The sequence below is a fragment of the Chenopodium quinoa genome, unplaced genomic scaffold (genome assembly GCF_001683475.1).
Source record: "Chenopodium quinoa cultivar QQ74 unplaced genomic scaffold, ASM168347v1, whole genome shotgun sequence".
Taxonomy (NCBI): domain Eukaryota; kingdom Viridiplantae; phylum Streptophyta; class Magnoliopsida; order Caryophyllales; family Amaranthaceae; genus Chenopodium; species Chenopodium quinoa.
In genome coordinates, this window is record NW_018744501.1 from 11,429 (window position 1) to 35,066 (window position 23,638).

Here is a 23,638-nt window from a genome sequence, read left to right on the forward strand (position 1 = left end):
GAGGCAATGATTTGACTTTGGCAAAATGGCTTGTTAAACTTCTTGTGCTTTTAGATTGTCATCAATGTGTTTTAATTTGCCCTTAGCTGGAGTCACTTAGAAAGATTTTGGGTAATGCTGATTTTGATGTTATGTAGAAAAATGTGTCTGAATTTTGTAGTAGGGTGACTAGTTTTTGCCCAGTTTTTCTTTTGTTAGGAGTCTGATATTGGCTTATTGCAGTATATATGGCTGCTTATGCCGAGGCATTGAAATTTGTCATCTTTTGCTGAAGTTTTCAGTTATTATAGTGCAGTTTCTTTCCTGATTGTTTTTATTGTTTCTGTGATAATCATTGACAATGATTCCAGTTGATTCATGGCTAATCACTGTCATTGGCCAAGTAATGTATGATTCAGCTGATGAATTTTCTTATTTTGTGTTTTAGCATATGATATTTGCAATTGTTGTCTGGTGTCATACTTTTTAGGTTACTGATGATTAATCTCTATTATTGTTTCCACTGTAAATTCAATTGCAGCCTATGTGTTCTGTGTTTCTGAATTCTGGAAGTCTTATCTTTGGGGGGTATTTTGACTTGCTTTAAATCAAAAGGGGTTGCCAAATGCAAATTTTTAATTTATTGTTTGTATAATTGGCTACATATCTCATTATACCGGTACATTTGGTACTTCCTCTAAATGAAAGTCTGCTTTTACAAATGGTAAGTGTACATTTTGCTTCATGTTGATCACTTTACTACACTTTATCAAATTAGCTAAAACTCTTTGGAAGTGTCCGAGCTTAAGTACCCACAAGGTCACAATTTTTTCGGGTCCAACTTTCATAGAAAACCATCTCCTTTCTCAGTTTACCTCTTGTTTTTAGCCTTGTTTTTTTTCCTGTTTGATGGGTTTTAATTGCTGTGTTATATTCTATTTTCTGGTATGCTGGTTGATATCTCCTCCATCAGATTCATAATTTCAATTGGTAATATATACCAAGGCCTGGGCTTTTTGATGCCATGTGGTGGTGATACTTAGCTGTTTTGTTTCAATTATATCATTGAACTAGAGTTGGATGAGACACAGAGTTTTGGCTTGGCTGTTATTGAAGATAGCAATAAAAATCAATCACGCATGACTAATTGATATAAGTCTATTCGTGATTACAAAGTCTATTTGTAATTACAATTGCATATGGTATTATTTCCATTTATTCTTACATTGCTGCAAATAAAGGGGTTCGGCATACACTTGATACATGGGAAAACTGTTCAGATAAATCTTTCTCAGTACTGTTTTTAGTTGGTGATAGCAGTTTTATGAAACTCCAGAAGAGTCAAATCATATGCCCGAACCATGGCTTGGATGCCTTTAAATCCTGCTGCCTTTGCAAGTGCCTGAAATTCTCCTGCAGTCCTCTCTTTTCCTCCAGCATTCATATTTGTCAGGTACACATCAAACTGAAACACACTTCGGCTGCCAATGTTACTATCTGGGATATCTGGTATTACAAGCTCCACGGTCATGAGTTTTCCACCATCTGGTAATGCCTTGAAGCAGTTCTTAAGCACGTTCAAGCACTGCTCGTCGTCTAGATTTTTTAGTACCCACTGTCATATTACAGAAAGTCAGAAATGGGATTTGTTTTAGCAGTTCTTAATAAATTAAGTTGCGATAGTATGATTACGAAAGGTACTGAATCTTGTTATAAATAGGAAATCACAATTACCTTCATGAATATTGCATCTCCTGTTGGAATGGTTGTGAACATGTTGCCTGCAATGTGCTCGATTCCAGCACGAACGGGCTGCTTCTCAATTATGGGTGGCAAGTCGAAGTTGATGCCTTTAATAGCTGGATACTTCGATATAATTGCTTTAAGAATCGAGCCATTTCCACCCCCTACATCCACAACCGATTCTAGGCCTTCGAATCCCTTGTACTCGTTCAGAATCTTGTTTATAAACAAGGTATTGAACTCTTCCAGGGCATCAAAGAAGATTGAAGCAAATCTTTCATCTTTCTCGATAGATTCCTTGGGATCCTTGCCATATGCTTTCGCCAGTGGAACTTCCCCTTCAAGAACTGCATCTTTCATGTGGTACCTGTGTAATACATCATTCAATACTTATTCTTTCGAATCAAACCAAACAAATCCTTTACATGATGAATCTATCGGGTCGAATAGCTTTATGCATCGCTTGGGTTTCAAAACTAAATAAACAAGGTTGAAGTATGAAAAACTATCAGAAAATAAATGAAAAGTTGTTAATTCAATTACCAAACATTTGTCATGAACGGGTCGTGGATCATGTTGAACATCGGTGCTAAAGAGCCTTGACCATCTTTGCTTTGAAGGAAGTGCCGTGAAAGCGGAGCTAAAGCATATAGCCTTTGAGTTTGACCATCATTATGACTGTGGTCATGATCATCAGCAACAGAGCAAGACACAACAGAGTATGAGCTGAGAAGGCGGAGGATGCGATCTATCATCTGTGATGTTCGGGAGTGATTGTTCGTGTTTGGAGCAAGACGAGCAGCAATATCGGAAGGTGAAAGACGAGCACTAGATCCTGCTTTCTCCATGATCTCGAAAAGACCGAGATCCATGGCAGCCTTCAATGCCATAGGCAATGCAATTGCGGTTGTCAGCTGCATGGCTTGGTGTATGTTACTTTCTTCCTCCATCAAAGATTGCATCTTCTTTAGTCTATTATTCTGCTTAACAATTAGCTAATTTTTTGTTTGTAAAATGTTTGATTAAACCAAGGATATATAGATATACAAATATTAAGGTTGTCAAAAAAAAAAAAAAAAAAAAAACTAAAGTACTACGCATATATTAAACCTCACATTGGCTGCTTAGTAGGTGAGTTTTGTCTAGTTTTTTTTTTTCTCTTTTTTTTTTCTGCAAGATGTACTTTTTCGTTTTTTTATACGTTTTTTTGGTACTAAAAGGCTTATCGTTATTAATGGATTGATAACATAAGTTCTGGTGATTGTTTTGAATTTCATCATATTACTAGTTGAAAACAAAAACTAAGAATTTTATTTGCCCCGTCTATTATTTGTCTTCTTATTGGTGGGTCTAAATATATGACTAATTAATCAAATTTGTTCCTTAACGACTATTAAGGGGGTCAAAGCAGTCTATCTTGACTATTCATGGCAAAGATACGCCAATTTGAAACTTATGCAATATGTTAAAGAACTTTCAATCATTTAAAAGAGGTGTCAATTCAAGTTGATAGTTTGATTTTTTGAGTTGGGTTAATTGGTTAGTGGGTTAAGATAAGTTGGGTTAATCGATTTGTGGGTTAAAATGGATTGGGGTGAAACTTAATTATATAGTTAGCTAGTTTGGTTTGGTTATGAAACTATCAGGTCGATTTGGATCAAGTGCTATTTGATCATGTTAGTTCGTAATGGGGTTAGATCAAATCCATATTGCATAGAAAAGGGTAAGAATGGCAATGAAATTAAATGGGTTTAAACAAGTTTTGATTCATATTGGGCCGGGTCATAAACAATTTAGGGTTTCACGTAATGGTTTGGAGAATGTTCGTTCATAGAAGAATCGGGTTTATTGAATTTTGTGTTAAAATTAGTCTAGTCATCATATAGCTAGTCGAGTCAAAAACACTTTGAGTAATTAAGTTGTGGATTGAAACATGTGCATTTGGTTGGCGAGTCGGTTTAGGTATGACATTATAACATCAGTTATTTTAATAGGTAGGATTATATTTGATGTCGGCGACATATTTTTGGTTGTTAACGAGCCATATCTGGTTTAGGTATGGTTCATATCAGCTCAGCATTTAAACAGGCTGGTCTAGTCATTTCATGTATTGAAATATGTATGATTCATCGCAGACTCCTATTTCGTGTCAATGAATAACCCCTCATTTCCATTACTAGAGAGGGGGCGGGAAAGTTTAGTTGTCGAAAGACTTGCCAAAATTACTACTACATCTATTTTTCTATATTCATCCGTTTTTCTAAGTTCTACTCATTTTTACTTTATTCTTTTTTTAACAATTTTTTCTTTATTTTTAGGAAAAATTAACATGAATAATCTCAACTTTGCTCGATTCGCTCAAAATAATCCCAACTTTCGATTATTTTTTAATAATTCGAATTTTAATATGAATTTGCTTCCAATTGTCCCAGGTGACCAATAACCTATTGAATAGGTAATTTAAAAAAAAATAAAAAGTTTAATGTACACATGTCATTATGTGATTGGTTACAAATAAGTTCAATTCAATTTATATTTATATTATTGGTTTAATTAATTAATTAACTTTAAAAATATTATTAAAAAAAAACAACCAACTCAACCAGGCAACTACTGCCACCGCCAACCAGCCTGAATCCCTTGACCGCCGCCGGCGCCTAGCTAACCCACTCCCTGGTTGGCTGGCTCCCATCCCGCCGGCTCAATTCCCCCCTTCCCTACCGGCGAATCCGACCCTACCCCTCTTCTCTTTCCGACTTTCCGTTTGGTTTTCTTGGTTTAATTTATCCCTTTTGTTAACATTTACATATTAGGTCATACCTTGCTTTTATATGTAGAAAATGGTGGCGCGTCGGGATGAGGGAATTTGGGGAAGATGGTGACGCATCGGGGTGGGGGAATTTGGGAGGATTGTAGATCGGGGTGGAGGAAATCAGATGATGGTGACGCATTGGGGTAGGGGAATTTGGGGAGGGGAGAGGGGTGGTGAGGTTGTCTTCGCCGGCAGGGGAAGGGGGGAAACGCGCCATCGGGATCCGCTAGCCGGGGAGTGACCAGCTAGGCGCCGGCAGCCGAGCTAGGGTGCGGCGGTGCTGAGCTGGTGGAGGGTTTTTTTTTTTTTTTTTTTAAATTTAATTTTTTTTCTTAATTAATTATTTTTTAATTGATTTTTTTTTTTTTTTACATTTTAGTTGATTTTTTTAATTTAAATTTATTTATCTTTATTTTTTTGACTAATCACATCCTGACACTTAGGTGACTTGTTATAACAAGTTTTATAACCGGTTGGGACCATTATAAGAAAATTCACATTAAAGTTCGAATTATTAAAAAATAATCGAAAGTTAGGATTATTCCTGTCAATTTTTCCTTATTTTTATCATCCACAATCCCACTATATAGGGCCTAATTATATTTGACAAATATCTTAATCTTTTTATCTCTCTTCACTTAAATACAAAAGCACCACATGTATGGTCCTCATTTTTACTTCCTTTTGGTTTGCGTAGCTACAGTAGCCGAGTAAGAATCAACAAAACAGAGAAAACACTCAACATAGAGATATTAAGCACACAAACAACCTATTAATTAATTCAAGACTAGTTGTTCAAAACCTTAACTCAACCTGAAGCTCATTCAAAACACAAAGCTAACCGGTAATTTTCAACGGTCCTTTCTAAAGGAAAGATGTCTTTTGGTCAAGTGTATTATTTCAATAAATAGTTTAAATAATTATACCACTAATTATTCAATGAGATCAAGTGATCGGAACAAGAAAACTTTTAGTTACCGGAAGATTCCCAAAATTACTACTTAATATTCTTAGAGATATTAAGCGCACAAATAACCTATTACTTAACTCAAAACAACTTGTTTAAAGATCGGCCTTAACTCAAGCTCAAGCTCAACCTTATTCAAAACACAAGGCTTATAGGTTTTTTTTTTTTACTGTCCCTTCTGAAGGAAAGGTGTCCTTTGGTCAAATGTATTATTCAATAGATGGTTTAGAAATTATTCAGTGAGATCAAGTGATTACAACGTCTAGCTACAGGGGCGCCTCCGATCTCAGTGAGATCAAGTGATTGGAATGTTTAGTCGGAGGTTGCTTCAATTTAGTGCGAATAATATTTAATTAGTCTCACGGTTCACTCTTGAGTGAATTTATTGAGTCACACCTAAAACACGAAATTAAATCAAATTGACTGATTGGGTCAAATAAAAAACAAATACATTATTAACTTAAGTCACATATAGATTTCGTCGTTAGATATCAGGCTTTGATGCGCTAAATTCAATGTTTATCATTATTACTAGCCGAATGGTCCTAAAGCTCACAACATACACCAGCAAGGGCTCAAGGCCTTGCACGACAATCACCAGGTTAAGCTCTTAGTCGAGTTGGTCCTTTAACACATGGTGTGTTGAGGCCCTAGGACCGTCGGCTTGCTGGCAGCCGTCACAGGTAGGGCACAAGGGGGAAGTACCAACAACACCGTACTCCAAGGCCACGTAGCGAGCTAGCCGATGACTCGATGAACATGGGTCTATGTCCTACTGGGTTGTGGTGGAGGCATGTAGCCCTACCACACCGCGCGTGTACAAGTGAATACCACTTTTTTTTTTGGTGTTTAAATTAAAGAGCCACAAGGGCGCGGGTGATGAGAATCGATCCTAGGATATCCTAGAATCGGGAGGAAAGTTCTAACCACTTGAGCTTTCCTTCATTCTCACTAGAGAATACCACTCTCTGATTATTCCACGCATGTTTATTCTTCTAGGTTTTGTTTTAGAAAAGGGTGCACCAAAGCAATGTGCTCCAGGGTCTATAATATAACACCATAGATAAATGGAAAAATACAACAAAGCAGTTGGTGGCGCCAGATTAATTGTGACTTGGCGTATCAGGCGAAGAACCTAATTTTAAGGGTGTGGATTCTATCGTCTAGTTGTTGTATGGATTAAAAAGTAGTTATGTTTTTTTTTTTTTATTCCTCTTATTGTTTAATGTAGGTATTTATTTATTGTAATTAAATTAAACTACCCGCAATGCCGTGATTTGTTCTTCTCTTTATTGAGTAAGGTCAGTTACTCAGCATCTTTTGTGTCATGAAATTTTTCTCTTTCCAATCACACAAAGAAGAAAATAAAGAAATTCCGTTCAAAAAAAAAAAAAAAGAAAATAAAGAAATTATGAATATTTTTTTTAAGGTCAAGATATTAGTGATATACTAGCTCTTTGCCCGAACAACGCTCAGATATTCACTATTTTTTTTTTAAATTACTCTAAGTTTGTATTTGTTTATAGGTTTTATATACATTTGAATATCTATTTACGTTAGCAATTATCATGTGACATGTTAATATAGTGTATCTCTATTTTTGTAGTTTGCTGATAAATTATGAATTTAAAATTGAGTTAGAAACCATTTTTATAGTAGGACATGAGCGATTTATTTTATAGATTTACAAATGATGATTCAAGGGAATATAGAAGATTTTCTAATCTTAATATACAATTAGAACTTTTTTAGTTTGGTGGTTTTTTTATTTGCAACAATAACTTCCATTGAATTGATTTAGAAATTTAAAGGATGAAAATCACTAATTTGCTATGACTTTACGTTGTTCGTTATGTTTAATATTTTTCAATCAATTATTATTCACATTTATTATTTATTTATTAAGAAAAGAAATAATATTTTATTTATTTAAGGTTGTTGTTATTGTTCTAATTTTTTAGTTGTTAAAGTTGTAGATTATTTTTTTACAAAAAAATAATTATCTTATTATTTTGTAAGGAAAAAAATTTGGCGGGAATTTTTTTATTGTAGAAGCGACATGTGTACTTTTGGGATAAGGCTGGTGATTGCTTTAGTATATAAGACTAAATAAGTCCGTGCGATGCACAGTTTGTTTTTATTTTTTTAAAACAAATAGTTGTTGTATTTTTGTGATAAAATGTTATTTTATTCATTAACATAGTATATCATTTAATATTTTTAATTAAGATAAAATTCCTAATCTCAAAAGATGATAATTTATATCTAATTAATTTAAACTTAAAAATCTTATTCGCCAATCCGTCAATAAAACCATATTTTCGCTTTGCCTTTAATGAGGTTACGGATAGCCCTCGCCCACTCATCATAGTCTCACCCCGAAGTTGAATCGGAGTAATGATATTCCCGGGTCCATCGCTTGAACCTAGGTGATAAGTCATGTCAACCTTAGTTTTTCCTCCACCGCCTAAGCCGCCACCACCGGAGTCACCAGTCATCGATCTCTCACAACTCAAGGAAGAAATGATAAAAAAATTCGTCTCACAAATTCACAAGAAACATGCGTCAATTATGTAAACTGTACGTACAAAAAAGGAAAAAAATTTAGATCTCAACTAGGCTCTTGATACCATGTTAAATTAATCATAAATCTCCAAATATTCAGTGTATTCTCATTCATCTTCTTGGCCACAATACAAGTATATATAATACAAGGGTTAACATTACCCTAATATTCCACAATATTCTATCATATCTTCACATAAGATATTCTCCATATATATATCACAATAATATCCTAGTATAATAACAATATCCTAGAATCTCAATAAATAGGCTTCTAATAAAGGAATGGAGGGAGTACTAAAATACACATAAATCAGTGTAATTAATAAAAATATATTTCATTAATACTTTCATCTTGTAGCTTATTATATAACTCTTTGGACTCTGTATAACAGTTTTCAATGTTGATTTAATGGTTTACTAAACATTGAAAAATGTTATATATAGTCCAGAGAGGTATATGTAACAAGCTAAAAGATGAAAGTAATTTACAATGTTTATTTAATGATTTTCTAAGAGTGAAGGACCGCTTAACTGGTTAGATTGGTTTTAGGGAATCTTAGGATCGATTCTTATTATCCGTTTTTATAATACCAAAATTATTTCATAATACGTATAAAATCAAAATTTATGTATATTACTCCCTCTGTTTTGCAATAAATACTAATTTAATTTTCTGTAATCAAAGTCATACAACATTTAACAATCCTACTCTGTAGTCTGTACTTGTATCTTCCGGAGTTCCGGTAATCTAGAACGGAGTATAGGCCTATTACGTATAGGCGAAGGTGAAGCCATAAAGGTGTGAAGCAGTCAATAGTCAAAATGTCAAAACAGATCAAAGAGTTAGGTTTTCCTTTTATTTTATCTATATTTTTCTTCTTTATTTTTAATGTTTTTAAAAAAGAATTACTAGTATAAACCTTAATACCTTGTTAAGCGCACAACACTTGTAAGCCAAAATTCATTCCATTTACTCCGATTCTCAAGTTCCTCACCACACACTTTCTCTCTCTCTTTCCACAATCATACTACCCACATTTCTAAAAGCCCACCACACCACTCCCTAAAATGCTCAAACTCCTCAACAAAAACGTCCGGCTTCTTTGCCGCCGTCTCCGGTGGTCCTCCCGCCGTCACTCCAACCCCAAAATCGTCATCAAAAAGTTCCCTAAACCCGACGACTTCGACCCTCATTTTAACCACTATAATGATAACAATAACAATAACAATAACAACAATAATAACGATGATAGCATTCAGTTGAAACCACTGAACCCAAAACACGCGACCGTGTACCCGAACACTCAAATGAGTAATACCCGAAAACCAATCCGAATCGCTACATTCAATGCTGCCCTTTTTTCTATGGCACCCGCCGTCGTTCCAAACTCCGACGATTTTTCCAGATTCCAAAAACGTCCCTCTCAAAGCTTCAAGGCTAAATCATTAAATGATCGCCCTAAAAGCATCCTTAAACAATCTCCTCTACACCCAAGCACCAAATCTAATAGTAATACCCAAAACAACAGCAACAATAGCAGTAATAATACTAATGCTGCTGCTGATTGTTTAACAAAACAACAGAAATTCGCAAAATCAAGATTAAGGGTATCGATCAATTTGCCTGATAATGAGATATCCCTAGGGCGAAGCCGAAGAATCGGGTTCGCCGAAGAGGGAAGTACGCCTACGAGGTGTTTATCAACAGGCCGAAATGATACTGATGGAGGAGAACGATTTTTGAGGAGTAATAGAGCAATCGTTGATGTGCTGAGAGAGCTTGATGCAGATATACTTGCGCTACAAGATGTTAAAGCAGAAGAAGAGCGAGAAATGAAGCCACTATCGGATTTGGCTGCTGCATTAGGAATGAATTATGTATTTGCTGAGAGTTGGGCGCCTGAATATGGAAATGCTGTTCTTTCTAAATGGCCTATTAAGAAGTACAAAGTTCAGAAGATTTTTGATGATACTGATTTCAGGTTTGTCTTTTTAATTTTTGATTTTTGCTCTGTTTTCCTCTGTTTTATGTACAGGTTTTTTTTGTTTAATTTTTGTATGTTCATTCTTTGTTTTTGTTGTTGTTGTTCTCTGTTTTATCCTCTGTTTTGATATGATATGCCTGGTATATTGTACTTTAATCCTTGGTTTTACTGTGAGTTTGTGAGAATAATATAATTCCATTCGTCATTAATAGTCACATACTACGTATATTCGTAAATATTTAGTGACAAAAAAATAAAAAATGTATTTGTTCTAAAATAGAAAATATTGTCCAATGTGATAAAATTATTATCTCAATAAAATATTTCACAGAAGATAATAATTTTTTTGTATTTACTAAGATATTAACTTTTTTTTAATAATGTAATAACAAAAAATTGATTGATATTTTACATTTTCGAATTAGACATATAATATAGTTGTTGAACACAACATTTATTTTATGGTCATATCTAATACTCCATTAGTCTAATAAACAAAATAAAAATGAATTTGAAAAAAAAAATTAAAATGATGTTTTAAAGTAATTTCTTTAATATCAATTACTTTGATGTGAATCAATTTTATTATTACTTTTTTGGTAAAACTCAATAATACTCTTTTAAAAGATAATTTAAAAAGAGTTAGAAAACTATTTTAGGTAAATGCGCATGGAAAATTTTAGAATTCAATAAAAAAGAATACATTTTATATAGAGATTATATATAAGTTTGGAATTATATTATTTAGTTTTATTATAAAAATATTCCAAAAATATTTTTATAATAAAAGGGGAGGGGGAGTTTTGGAGGAAAAAATAACACCATAATGTGACACATGTCACTCCCGATGTCTGTTTTATTATTAAGTTATTGATTTGTTACTTATATGCAGACTAACCCATCATAATTGTTAAATGAATGGTTGAGAACATAATAGACAGGACGGAACTATGATTAATGATGCACCGTGCAAGTATGTTAACTTGTATGATCTTTTAATTTTAAGGGTTGGAACACGGTAACTATTAATTCACCTACATGTATAAAGTACTCCATACTTCATATATCATATGTTAAACACTCACTTTTTCACTCAAGTCATTAAAAAAAAAAAAAAAAAAAAATCCCCTAATTTTTTATAGTTTAATTTTTATGATGAGAAGAAGACTCATCTTGATATAAAAGATTTTAGAAAAATTTCTCTTATAATGAGATTTGACCTCTACCTTCGCATCTCAAAGTCTGAAACTTAGCTAATTATCCTAGCCTTCTATATTTAAATATAACCCGTAATTAGAAAAACTGTCAATGTCTTCACCAGCTGTAGCAAAAAAACTTGTTGGTGATGTCTAGCACATCTCAATATCCAGTACCTTTGAAGGAGTTGTCTTCTTCGAATAATATATTCAAAGTAAACAAGCTAAAAAGCTTCTACTACTTTTTATTTTGGAAAAAGGGGTACCTAATCTTTGGCATCTTTTGAAATGATAACTTCGTTAAAAACTTGAGCATGAAGATTCTTAGAAAGTTCACTAAAGACTACTTCCACCTCGATCATCTATGCTAGGATAAGAATTTTGGAAATGTCACTAGTGCCATTATTATATCCATACTAGTTAAATTTTAATTGTTTTTTTTCCGGATCGTTTTCAATTGGGTCAGTTTTTGACATCTGTAATAAAATTATACAATCTCTATTTTGAAAATTTGTTGGCAATGAGCTTGGATTATTAAGAAAATGTTAGTTATTTTGTCTGTACTACATGTCATGATATTAAGGGTGAAGATATTATAACTTAATTATGATTAAGAAAAAAATATCAATTCATAGGGTGTCATTGTATTTTTTTTATGTTAGGGGTTGCCAATCTTGCCATATACTCCCTCTCTCCCTATTTTTTTGCCCCATTTGATTGTGAAAAACGGTCACCAAGACGTGTCTTAAAATGTCTATATCTTTATTTCCACACACCTAAAAATTATAAAAAGTAATATCAATAAAAAATACAATGAGACGAATCTAACAAGACCACTCATGATTATATTATCTTTTATGAATTAACTAATTTATAATTAAAGTTTTCAAGGTTTGACTCGAGAAATGGCAATGGAGCAAAAATAAAGGGAGGAGGGAGTATATTGTATTGGCTAGTAGATTGTTGTAGTATGTGAGCTTTGTGTTTGTCCTGGTTTCATTTTCATAACTTAACTATTAGAAAAACCATCACTAGATAGAATAGACACTCCGTCTAATTAGCGTGTTCATTTCTAGTATATAATGTGTAAAGGATGTCTTGGACACACTGTCAATCCAACGGGTAACACGTAGTAGCTTGAATACTCACAAGTTTCTTAATGACATTATTGCATAATTGAATGACCTATGTAATTTTTTTCTCATTAATTATAAAAATACAAAAGAAAAAAAAAAAAAAAAAAGGACAAATATCAAGCTCTCAACATCCACATATTATCGAAGAAAAAATAATCTGTTTTTTTTTTTATAACTTATGGAATTGCATTAGGCCCTTTAGTCTCATATACAGTACTTAATAGGATATTTAATTCTAAATTGTATTGAATAAATTAAACAATTCATATGTCAATTTTAGAATGTATGCCGAAAACTACACATTCATTTATTTTAGATGTCAATTCTGTATGTTCACATCACACATGTATTCATATACGTAATTGTTTTTTTTTTTTTGAAACAATATACGTAATTGTTTTAATACAACTATAAATAAACGCATACATAATAAATAAAGAAAATGAAAACAGTCATTATGCTCAATAAGCTAGAATATTTGCTGTCCAACTAAAGTGGCACAAAATTCTAACAAGAGCAAGCTTAAAAGTGGCATCAACTTAGAAAAAAGCTACCTAATCATATGTGCTTTTCCGTGAGGCTAGAATCCAATCCCGAAAACTGTAACTTCTCAAAAAATAAAAAATGGCCATAAAAGGGAGTCATCACATTTTCTAGATGATGGGCGATTAATTATGAATGAATATTGAATAGCCCATAATATTTCTTGCTTTCAGAAACATGGATAGGTAATGTCCTTTATTTGTGGGTCATCATTTACATACTAGTTTTTCGTTGGTCCGCACTACTTATATAAAGTATTTTTTAAGAGTCACGGATTAATTGATGTGCATTAACAAGTTGTAAACTTGGTCCACTTAACATCAAAATCTAGAGGTCGCAATTTTGCTATTCAGGTTATCGATCGGGTTCAGGTTAGCTGGTTAGATCTATTTGGATGGAGTTATTTTTAATTTGAGTTATGTATATTATACCTATAAATTAATTTTGCATCAAGTCATTTCATCTATAAACTGAGTTATTTTAGGTTAGGACAATTTTTGACATTTATATAAAATCAGCTTGGTTATTAAATAAATTAATAATAAAAAACAATTGGTAAATAATTGAGAGGATTACAACTGTAGATACGGTAGGGTAGTTGACGTACGCGGCATTGGACATTTCTGTTGTGTTTTGTCTAAGGCAAAGCCACTTATAATCAACTATCCTTTATTCCAATAATGGGTTGGCTTTATCATGTTTTCTTGGATATTTTAAAGGAAAATTTGCAATCAATGTACAAATTGTCCTTCATTAGAGTTGTCATGCAATTTGGGAAAGGTGGTACCTTTTTTTGACGCAAAAAATAATCAACCTTAACAATGTGTTTGGTTAGCAATTATCGTGGGAGGGAGAGGTGTGAAAGATGGGGGCCTTAGGGTGTACAGTCACATGGACAAAGTAACAACTTTTGTTTTATCATGCGAAAGATACAATAAGAGAAGGAATGAATGTGCACACTTTTTTTTTTTTTTTTTATTGAAATGATTTATTTATTACGGAGTAAATAGGAACGTATTTGGATAGCTCATCAGCTAGAGAATTTAAAGTTCAATCAATAAACTCTTGTGTGGAATCACCAATGCAGGCATTAATTATGGTGAATTATATGATCATTGAACTAAATAAACATTAACATTTGAAGAAAGAGATATATCGATTGAATAATATATTAGATTTGAATGACTTGTGCTACACTTCAAATAATTTAATGCTAAAATCTGTATTAGATTTGTAGGAAAATACGTTGATTTAAATTCATTTTGCTAAGTTGAGTTTTCTAATAAAAACTAGCTTTCAAACTTTAGTGATTTGGGCATAACTTATAATTTTCCTCAGTGCTAATCAATTCTCCAAGATTCAAATAATTACTCTTGAAGGAATACATGATTTCCTTCAAAAATAAGCAAATATTCCATTCTAAGTCAATATTTATGTCATTAGATTAATAGAATTATCCTGATTCCTAAGTCAAGTTTATACCTTACCAACTAGCTACCATTAAGCTTTACTAGTTTAGCTTCCCTAGATAGTCAATAATATCAAATTCACACTCAAATATGATAAAAAAATAGGGGTGGGTGAGGTGTATCTTACAGCTCAAATGCTCAATAACTGTTATGTGAGTAATCTAGTTTCTTTCGAAAGAGTAACACTAAATGGTTAACAACAAATATTTTTTTCCTATTCACTAACTACCGTTTAACCATTTATTATATTTTTTATTGTGAGTAGAGCTGTCAAAAGCTGACCCGATCCAAAAATTTTACCCGAATCTGATCATGACCTGACTTGTTTAAACCCGAAAAATTGGTGACCCGAACTCGATATGACCCGACTTGAAATCAACCCGAGACCCGAGTTAACCCTAGGATTAGTGACTCGAACCCGAACATGACTTGACCTGAGATGACCCGACTCGAACATAAACCCATCAATTATTGACCTGAATCGATCCCGACCCGAACCCGAGATTGACCAAAAGCTGTTTTGACCCGTCGAAACCTGAAATTAACCCGACCTGTTACTAACCCGACTCGAATTCAACCTGACTTGGATTCAACCCGACCTGTTACTAATCCGAGTCGAATTCAACCCGATATATTTTTAACCCAACCCAAACCTGATGTAACCCGACCCGAATAGTAATGCAATTAACTCAAATTTACCCAAACCGAGCAAACTCGACTCAAACACTCAAATTGACAAATCTACCTTTAACATTGCTTAAACATTGATTCTTTTAATTAACTTTTCCACACCACACACATATCTTAACTTTTATACTCTTATCTAATATAGCTAGTAATTTATTTTAGCACATTAATTAATGCTTTAAAATGTTTCCCCAAATGAAGCTAGTTAATTGAGAAGGATTGTAATCTGAATCATAAAGCTAATAATAAAGAATGGAGTATTAAATTGGCAATACATGAACTATTAACAAACCTACCTGAAAAATGTACCTGAACTCGATATGACCCGACCTGAAATCAACTTGAGACCGAAATTAACTCAATATATGAGACCCGAACCCGAACATGACCCGACCTTGTAATGACCCGACCTGATTATAACCTGCAAATTATTGACTTGAACCGAACCCGAGAATAACCCGAACTTGTTTTTACCCGTTAAAACCCGACCTATTATTCACCCGACCCGAATGTAACCCGACCTAAACCTGACCCAAACCCGATAAGATATATGATCTGACGTGACCCGACTCAAGCATGACCCAACCCGAACCCGACCCGACCCGCATAGGTTACGACATTAACCCGAATTAACTCGACCTGAGTTGACCTAACCCAAACTAACCCGACCCTTACCTGAATTAACAGCTCTTATTGTGAGTTATACGTAAAAATGAATATAATCTTGTGGGGCCATGGGGGTATTTTTAGATTAATCTAGATATATATTTTCAAAATATCAGTTGTAAATAAACTTCACTCGTTCTTATTTAAACTTAATCATATAACAAAGGTAGAAAATATATTAGGATGCATGAAACTTCAATGAAAGAAGTATTAAAATACGTAGCATATGTTCTGTAAAAAAAAAAAAAAAAAAAAAAAAAAAGAAGAAAAAAAAAGGTATTATATTATGTATCTCTTTCCAAATCTCAGTTGGGATGGGATTTACATGGATATGGTTGTTAGTAATATATTTTTGTTGTTGCAGTTCACCTGCTTCAACTACATCTGACAATGGGACCATTGTGCTGATGTCTTCTATTTTTAATATCATGATATAAGCAATGCAGTATTTTTTTTATCTTATTTTGTTTAAATTATTTTTAATTTATATGATAAGGTTGAATACAGAAAATATACTGAAAAAAAGTTATTAAAAAATGGTATTTGGATGCAGGAATGTTCTAAAGACAACAATTGATGTACCTGAAGTGGGTGAAATGAATTTTTACTGCACTCATCTTGATCATTTAGATGAAAATTGGAGAATGAAGCAGATTAATGCTATTATTGAGTCTAATAATGAACCTCATATTTTAGCTGGAGGTCTTAATTCCTTGGAAGAATGTGATTATTCACAAGAAAGATGGACTGATATTGTCAAGGTAATTATTTCTACCCTTTGAAATTTTATCATTGTGGGATTGGATTGCGCGAATGTCTAGAATTTGTTGTTACGTTGATAGTGTAATTTGTTCGATGCAATATAATGACTAAATTGTGATGTACATGTTTTACAGTACTACGAAGAAATTGGAAAGCCTACCCCAAAAACGGAGGTGATGAGGTATTTGAAGGACAAGGAGTACACAGATGCTAAGGAGTTTGCAGGGGAATGTGAATCGGTAGTCATGATCGCGAAAGGCCAAAGTATGAAACCCCCTAATTTACTTAACAATTTTGTTACACATTCTTTAATTTGTTAGGCTTCGTGAAATTCTAACGTGTGTTGTTTATTTTCATAAGGTGTGCAAGGTACATGTAAATACGGAACTAGATTGGATTATATACTAGCATCTTCAAACCTCGGATACACATTCGTGCCCGGATCATACGCAGTTACATCGTCCAAGGGAACATCGGATCATCACATAGTGAAGGTCGACTTATTAAAGAAAAAAGAAAACGTTCAAGAAATTGCCACGAAAAAGAAGCAACAACAACCTAAGAAAAGAGTAGTAAGAATAACAGCTAGTTCGCCATCAAAAGGCATTTGGAGCACAGACATGAGATAACCCTAATTATATAATTTCAATTTTATTTTATTTGATTTATTTCTTTCATTTTTGTAGCTTAATTAATGTGTAGAGTTTTTGCTTATTGTTAATTTATAGGAGAGTACAATAAATAATCTGAGTGTGTTACTTGTACTATTTTCTAGTGAGCTTAATTATCTACCAATTTTCCTTATTTTTTTCTCATTATATTTTAATTTTTTTTGGCATGTTTGTACAAATTAATTTTATTTGATTAAGTGGGTGCTGCATTGATATACTGATACAGTGAGATCTTTTGCATCTTATACAGTACATGATTAGGTTAATGTTGTTAAACTAACTTAACCTACTTTATTAAAATAAATAATACAAAGTAGTTTTAATAATTGTCATTGCCCCGTCAAAAATAATTGTCATTGCTTGTGTCATTAAGTAAATTTTGCTATGTTAGGACTTAAAGGCCAACTGACCAGATTGGTAGAAAAAAAAAAAAGATCCATATTTTGGTAAAAAAATAACTCCGGCGACAATTTGATTAAAAATATAAACTCTATACAACAATTTTGTAACAAAAAAAAAGCCGGCATTTAGACAAAAAAAATCTATTTTTCAGACACACTCCAACATTCCTAATTTAATTCCTTTTTTGTGTTTTTAAACTAAAATTGTCACTAGAGGTAATTTTTTTTTTCTTTTTACCAATTTGGTCAATTGTTCATAACTTAATGTTTTTTTTTAATTTTTATTTAATCTATTCATAACCCGTTGAACATGGACCAAAGTCTAATATATACTCCTAATATATACTCCGTATCAAAATATATTTGTACTATCTCCGGAATTTTATGTTTTTTTTTTTAAGTGTTATAGTTTGATCGGCATTATGTTATAGGAAGACCAGGTTAGCCTTTGTTTAGCTCACCTTATTTCAATACCTTATTACTTTTCGGATCAAGTAAGAATAATAAGTTTAAATTAGAAAATATAAGTTATGAACATACTTTTATCGTATCAATAAGTCTTGTATAAGGTAGGCTTATGTTAATTTTATTGTAAGACGGTCAATTTTAGGGTAAGTTTAACAATTTTTATGGTAACTTTAATTCTTTCAGGGTAACTTTTAATTTGTAATGAGTTTAATGGTATTTTAACGTGTAATTTTCTGATGAACACATGCTATTAAGGCTGATATGATTAATCTAATACATTTAAATATTTTTAAGGGTAAAATTTATGTTAGGAACACTAGGCGAAGAAACGAATTCCCCACCGGTTCAAACCCCCCCTTCCCACCGGTTTTGAACCGGGTTGGATTGGGGGGCGCTAAAACCCCATGGATTTCGCACCGGTTCTAAACCGGTGGGAAAAAGACTTTTCGCACCGGGTCTTGCTTTGAACCGGTGCGAAAAGTCACAAAAAAATTTATAAAAAAAAACTTTTAGCACCGGTTATGTTCCAAAACCGGTGCCAAAAGTGCCCTAAAAAAATAAAAAAAAAGTTATCTTTTTTTGCATTTTTTTCACTTAAATTGATACATAAACACTAACATATATATAAAGTAACATATTTTCATTATAAAAGGCTGTAATATTACAATTTTCGTCAAAAAAATAAATAACATACAATATGATAGAAATACCATATTGATAATAACAGTTGATGGTGCATCTGAAGTTATCTGCCAAAACTGAAGCTGTGCATCTGATTCTGCTAAATATTCAGTCCTTTGCTCCACAAAATTGGCATAATATTTCCATAAACATCAGTAAAATCGAAGCCAAGATTACGATAACAACCAAGTAGTCATGACATCTCTGCTGCCACTTTAACTCCCTTACTCCCATGTTAACTTTCTCTACTGGATTCTCCTCTTGTGCTTTTTCTACAGCTTAGGTGTTGTTACTCTTCTGTCCAATATCACTCTTTGCCCTGATAATAACCGGCTTTAGCTTGTAATCTGAGTGTGTAAAACGAACCATCAGCGCGTTATCTGTTTCACTTCGTTTTAAGATCTTTTGCTTCTTCTCTTGAACCTAAGCTACTAGTGCCAAGAACTCCTCTCTCCCTCGAGTTGAGAATGGATTCTCCTTGTGTTTTCAAAGCTCTGGTGTCGATTTTCTGTTAGTTTCAGCTTCATGATGGAGTCCACAACTCACACAAACACAATATTTTGCCATTATGTAACTGATAATTGAGAATCACTCGATTGTATAAAAGACAACTTTATGATATAAATAAGAAGAAAAAATAAGAACTTTAAATATGAAGGTATGTACTATGTAGCATGATGAATCTGTGATTAAAGGTGGAATATGGTGTGAATCATCAAAAGTAAATGTTGAATTTGTATAATTTTCACCGACTTTTTTATACATTTGCATTGTGCGCCTTCCAGCATAGGCATTCTTTATCTACGTAAGGAATGGGTAGATGTTGAAATCCTACTTACTATATATAGATGCTTAAAATAAAGACAATATATTAATACAAAGTATTCATCTATACCAGATTACCAGATAATTATACTACAATGAAAATGTCTTTAACTAGTTAGCATCTAGCCTCAATGAGTTACAATCAGGCTAATTCTATAGACACACTTAAATAATCTTTCAATTTGTCGAATCAGTTGAGCGACCACCACCATTTCCAAAAAGAAAGACTGGAATTCTGCTCTCAGGACAATACAACTATACGTGTGCATATTCAGTTTAGTATTCCAGCAAGATGAGAAACCTCTTATCCATTGAAATGGTAAATAGAAAATATTCGGGAAAAAAAAAAGAAAGAAAGATTGAATGTTGACTGACTTACATTATATACGGTGAAAGTGGTCTTGGCTTTGGCTGTGCGGAAGTCTGCTCATTCCCTGCATCTTGTGCTTCAATAGATTCAACTGGACCATTATTTGACAAGCTAGCTGTCTGAGATTCAGCACCATCCGAGGCCATGGAAGTGGCCAATGAATTAGGAGTTGTTGGGGTTGGCGAAGTAGCGGGCTTCAAGTCTTCATATCTGCAAGGAAAAGAGAAGATAACTAATTTTTTTATCAGCTATTTTCCCAAATAATTTATGAGTTGAAAAGGGAATCTCAAATGCTGTGTAAAGATGAGAGCCAGCTACTGACTAGCTAAATGACTTGACTAAATTATGATCCATAGAATAAAAACTTCAAGTAAAAAGGTATTTCTATGTTGTGGTTAAATGAAGCCAAAATACAAAGGGCATCTTGACTGAATCAATTGAGTAAATGTGGGAGAATGATGCATGCATATGAGCAAATTACCTATGGTAATCTAGTTTATTCACTTGCTATTAAAACAAACTACACTAGTACATTTCTACACATGTTTGGGATAATCACAAGACTTCACCACCCTCAGGATATCAGCATGACTGCAAAGACTTGCACAGGGAATGGTGAGTGGTAAAAAATCAATTCCTCTTGAACATCTTCTGCCAAGGATCCATTTTCATCAATGAACTGTGGTACACCATCCACAGGTGTTGAAGTCTCCAACGAGAGTTACCAGGAGGAGATGGGCTTGGAGAGCTGGGAGGCTTCAGATCCTCATAGCTGTTCATAAAAGACAGAAAAGTCAAGGGTATTTTTGCTAGCTCGAGCCAGATAAATTTGATTATATAACTTACGCAGTATAAGGAGAAATAGGCTGCAATTTCTGCGATTCTACTGTAGCTGTTACGACATATACGACAAGCCCTCAATGTGGAATTAACATCCATTCCAGAGGTTGGTGAGCTGTTACGCCAAAATCTGATGCAAGTTATACAAAATGGGTGGTCACATTCTGATAGCAAACCAAACTTTCGTTCAGAGGCTGCTGTTTTAGCGAGCACACGTTCTAAGCACACACTGCACTCTATCTCTTCAATGCGTTTCAGTGAAGGAACATAGGAGTTTGTCGCTAGGTATTTGACCCCAAAATCCCTAAAATCCAACATATTAACTTCGATAATACAACAATGAAAAAGGAATTGTCTAGCAAGTGTAGATAAAAGGAAACAACCTCTATTTTATTATTCCACAATGCCAATTTTTTACTTTTTTAAAAAATTAATGTCAAAATACAATCATCAGTCTATCAAGCATGTAAAGGGCATTCATGATTAAGGTAAAGATTGAACGATATAACATAAATAACTTAGTAAGGGCATTCATGATTACCTCTCGGCACAATGGACACTTCTCCTTTGGAGATGTGGCCTGCAGGCCATCAACTATAGTCACAAATGCAGCATTGCAGGCACACATATTGATGATAATACACACAAGATAGAATTATCATATTTATCAAAGTCGCAAGCCACAATCGTACACAAACTAACCCTCACATAAATTTGTTTTAGGATATAAGGTAAACCTAATGTAGAAATAAAAGATAACTAATTTAAAATGGGTAACTTAAAAATGGTGTAACTAATATGAAGTAAAATTGGCTAACATTATCTTTAATAATTACTTTCTTTAACAATTAATAAAAGAATCATACAACATATACGATAGATATAAAAGTAGCAAACACACAACTTTTTTATCAATCAATATCTTATTTAGTAAAACCATAGCAGTTGTTGATGAGCTCTAATACTGAGAATATCCTCCATATTGTTGTTTGGTATAGCCTACTACAAGGGGGTCTTTCAGGAAAAACAAAATAGCTGTCTTTTGAGCTTTATTTTTTATGCTTTTTGAATCATACTTCTACTGTTTTTTTTACTTGCAACGCTTTAACTTTTAAGCTATTCATATACTTTATTGTTGTAATTTTTTTACGGAAAAACTGGTGAATCGCTAAACATCGCCCGCAAATTACCATATAAAGCCCACAAATATGACTTGGTGTGACCATTATGCCCATTTTCTAAAATTGAAATAATCTCGGTTTAAAAAATGTGGAGCCGTACTGGCTCGCCGGGGGAGACCGGAGGGCAGGCCGGAGATGCGGGGGACGCCGGAGGTACGTCGTCGTCGATGGAAAACGAGGTAAGTCACCGTTAAAATTCACGGTTTACCGTCGGAGTGGCTCCGGCGCCTAGGATGGACGCCCAAACCGTAGGCTGGACGTCCAAGCCAGACGCCAGAACCACCACAGTGGCGTCCAGCCCAGACGCCCAGACCACCAGACTGGCGTCCTGGCCAGGCGCCACTCTACTGGCTGAGGCGGCCCTGCCAGGCGCCAGTCCAGTGGCTGTGGCAGCCCTGGCAAACGCCACCTTTATATATTAATTTTTTTTTCTTTTTTGATTTTGTTGTTGTTTTTTATTTATTTATTTTTTTTTAAAAAAAAATCGAAAATGATTTTTTAAAAAAATTCGAAATGGGTTTTTTTAAAATTAATTTTGAAAATTCGAAATAGGTTTTTTTAAAATTAAGTTTGAAAATTCGAAATAGTATATTTCTAAATTTAGTTTGAAAATTCGAATTGGGTTTTTATAAAAATTAAGTTTGATTATACATAATTATGCTTTTTTTTGTGTTAATTCTGTGTAAATATAGAAATTAAATGTATTATCCGTTAAATGTATTTATTATAATATATAATTGATGCAGGATTATGGTGGAGACGGAAATGATTACAGTGGGATATTTGGACATGATGGTCCATTCGAAGAAGCTCAACAGGCGATTGATTGGGCAAAACAGGTTGCAATTGCAGCTGGATTTTGCTTGGTAGTAGTAACTCATAAATCTCAACGGGATGGTAGAATGGATCGCATTTTGAGATGTGACCGTTATCGCAAAAGAGAAGAAAGAAATTTTCGTACAGCCACTCGGTTTGATACAAAGCGGAAAGGTTGTGGGTGTGAGTTCAGAGTAAAGGTTCGACAACTATGGAGTCGTGAATATGCCCCTGAGAACTGGTACGTTTTGGTTGTTTACATTGCACATAGTTTTAAAGTGCTACTCCTGCCTTCTTAACTGTCTATAATTATATGGTGAATAGGAAGAAACGATGTTGATCAGTTTCCGTACAAGGAAAGGATACCTGCGATCATCATGCCGTACTTGGAAGGGTGGAATGATGTAGTCGGAGATGGTAACTGCGGATTCCGGGTCGTGGCTGATGTTTTTCAAATGGGCGAAGACAACTACGGTTTGGTGCGTCAGTTGATGTACAGCGAAATTGCCTCTAACCGAAATGTTTATCGTCATGTGTACCAGGATGACTTGGATGGCGCTCTGCGGCGTATCCGGTGGGGAGGTGGACCTTGCGGCCAAAATCATTATTTTGACGCGCCCCTAGATCTGTTTGCCGTTGCAAACATTTACAAATGCGCAGTCATGCATTTCGGCCTGGGAGTGCATAGTCAAGCTTATTATCCTTGTACCACGGTTCTCCCTTGGCGGTCGCGTGAGACTGTCACCACACCGGTCAGAGAGGTAGCTATTGCGTTTCTTGGGTCGTCATACAGACATTTCATCCGACTAGACATGTCATCCGATTTTCCAGTGCCACCGATTATACCTCGGTGGTACACCATTCGCACAGCG

At 34.0% G+C, this 23,638-nt stretch overlaps 2 protein-coding genes across 2 annotated transcripts; one reads left to right on the forward strand and one right to left on the reverse strand.

Moving 5' to 3' along the window:
- Positions 1-1,072: 1,072 nt before the first annotated feature.
- Positions 1,073-3,010, reverse strand: LOC110697782 (caffeic acid 3-O-methyltransferase-like). Its single transcript, XM_021875163.1, has 3 exons — positions 2,266-3,010; positions 1,714-2,089; positions 1,073-1,594 (listed from the first exon to the last, which is right to left on the reverse strand). The coding sequence occupies exons 1-3, from the start codon at positions 2,682-2,684 to the stop codon at positions 1,283-1,285; spliced, it is 1,107 nt and encodes a 368-aa protein (XP_021730855.1). The 5' UTR covers positions 2,685-3,010; the 3' UTR covers positions 1,073-1,282.
- Positions 3,011-8,888: 5,878 nt separating this feature from the next.
- LOC110697783 lies at positions 8,889-17,277 on the forward strand. Its single transcript, XM_021875164.1, has 4 exons — positions 8,889-10,051; positions 16,305-16,512; positions 16,648-16,777; positions 16,874-17,277. The coding sequence occupies exons 1-4, from the start codon at positions 9,138-9,140 to the stop codon at positions 17,140-17,142; spliced, it is 1,521 nt and encodes a 506-aa protein (XP_021730856.1). The 5' UTR covers positions 8,889-9,137; the 3' UTR covers positions 17,143-17,277.
- The last annotated feature ends 6,361 nt before the right edge of the window (positions 17,278-23,638 follow it).

Excerpts from the sequence above, each read along its gene's own strand:
- LOC110697782 (XM_021875163.1), bottom strand. The coding sequence starts at position 2,684 with ATGCAATCTTTGATGGAGGAAGAAAGTAACATACACCAAGCCATGCAG. Across the intron at positions 2,090-2,265 it reads CCGTTCATGACAAATGTTTG|GTACCACATGAAAGATGCAG; the intron begins GTAATTGAATTA and ends TGTATTACACAG. Across the intron at positions 1,595-1,713 it reads GAGATGCAATATTCATGAAG|TGGGTACTAAAAAATCTAGA; the intron begins GTAATTGTGATT and ends GTAATATGACAG.
- LOC110697783 (XM_021875164.1), top strand. The coding sequence starts at position 9,138 with ATGCTCAAACTCCTCAACAAAAACGTCCGGCTTCTTTGCCGCCGTCTC. Across the intron at positions 10,052-16,304 it reads TTTGATGATACTGATTTCAG|GAATGTTCTAAAGACAACAA; the intron begins GTTTGTCTTTTT and ends ATTTGGATGCAG. Across the intron at positions 16,778-16,873 it reads CATGATCGCGAAAGGCCAAA|GTGTGCAAGGTACATGTAAA; the intron begins GTATGAAACCCC and ends TATTTTCATAAG.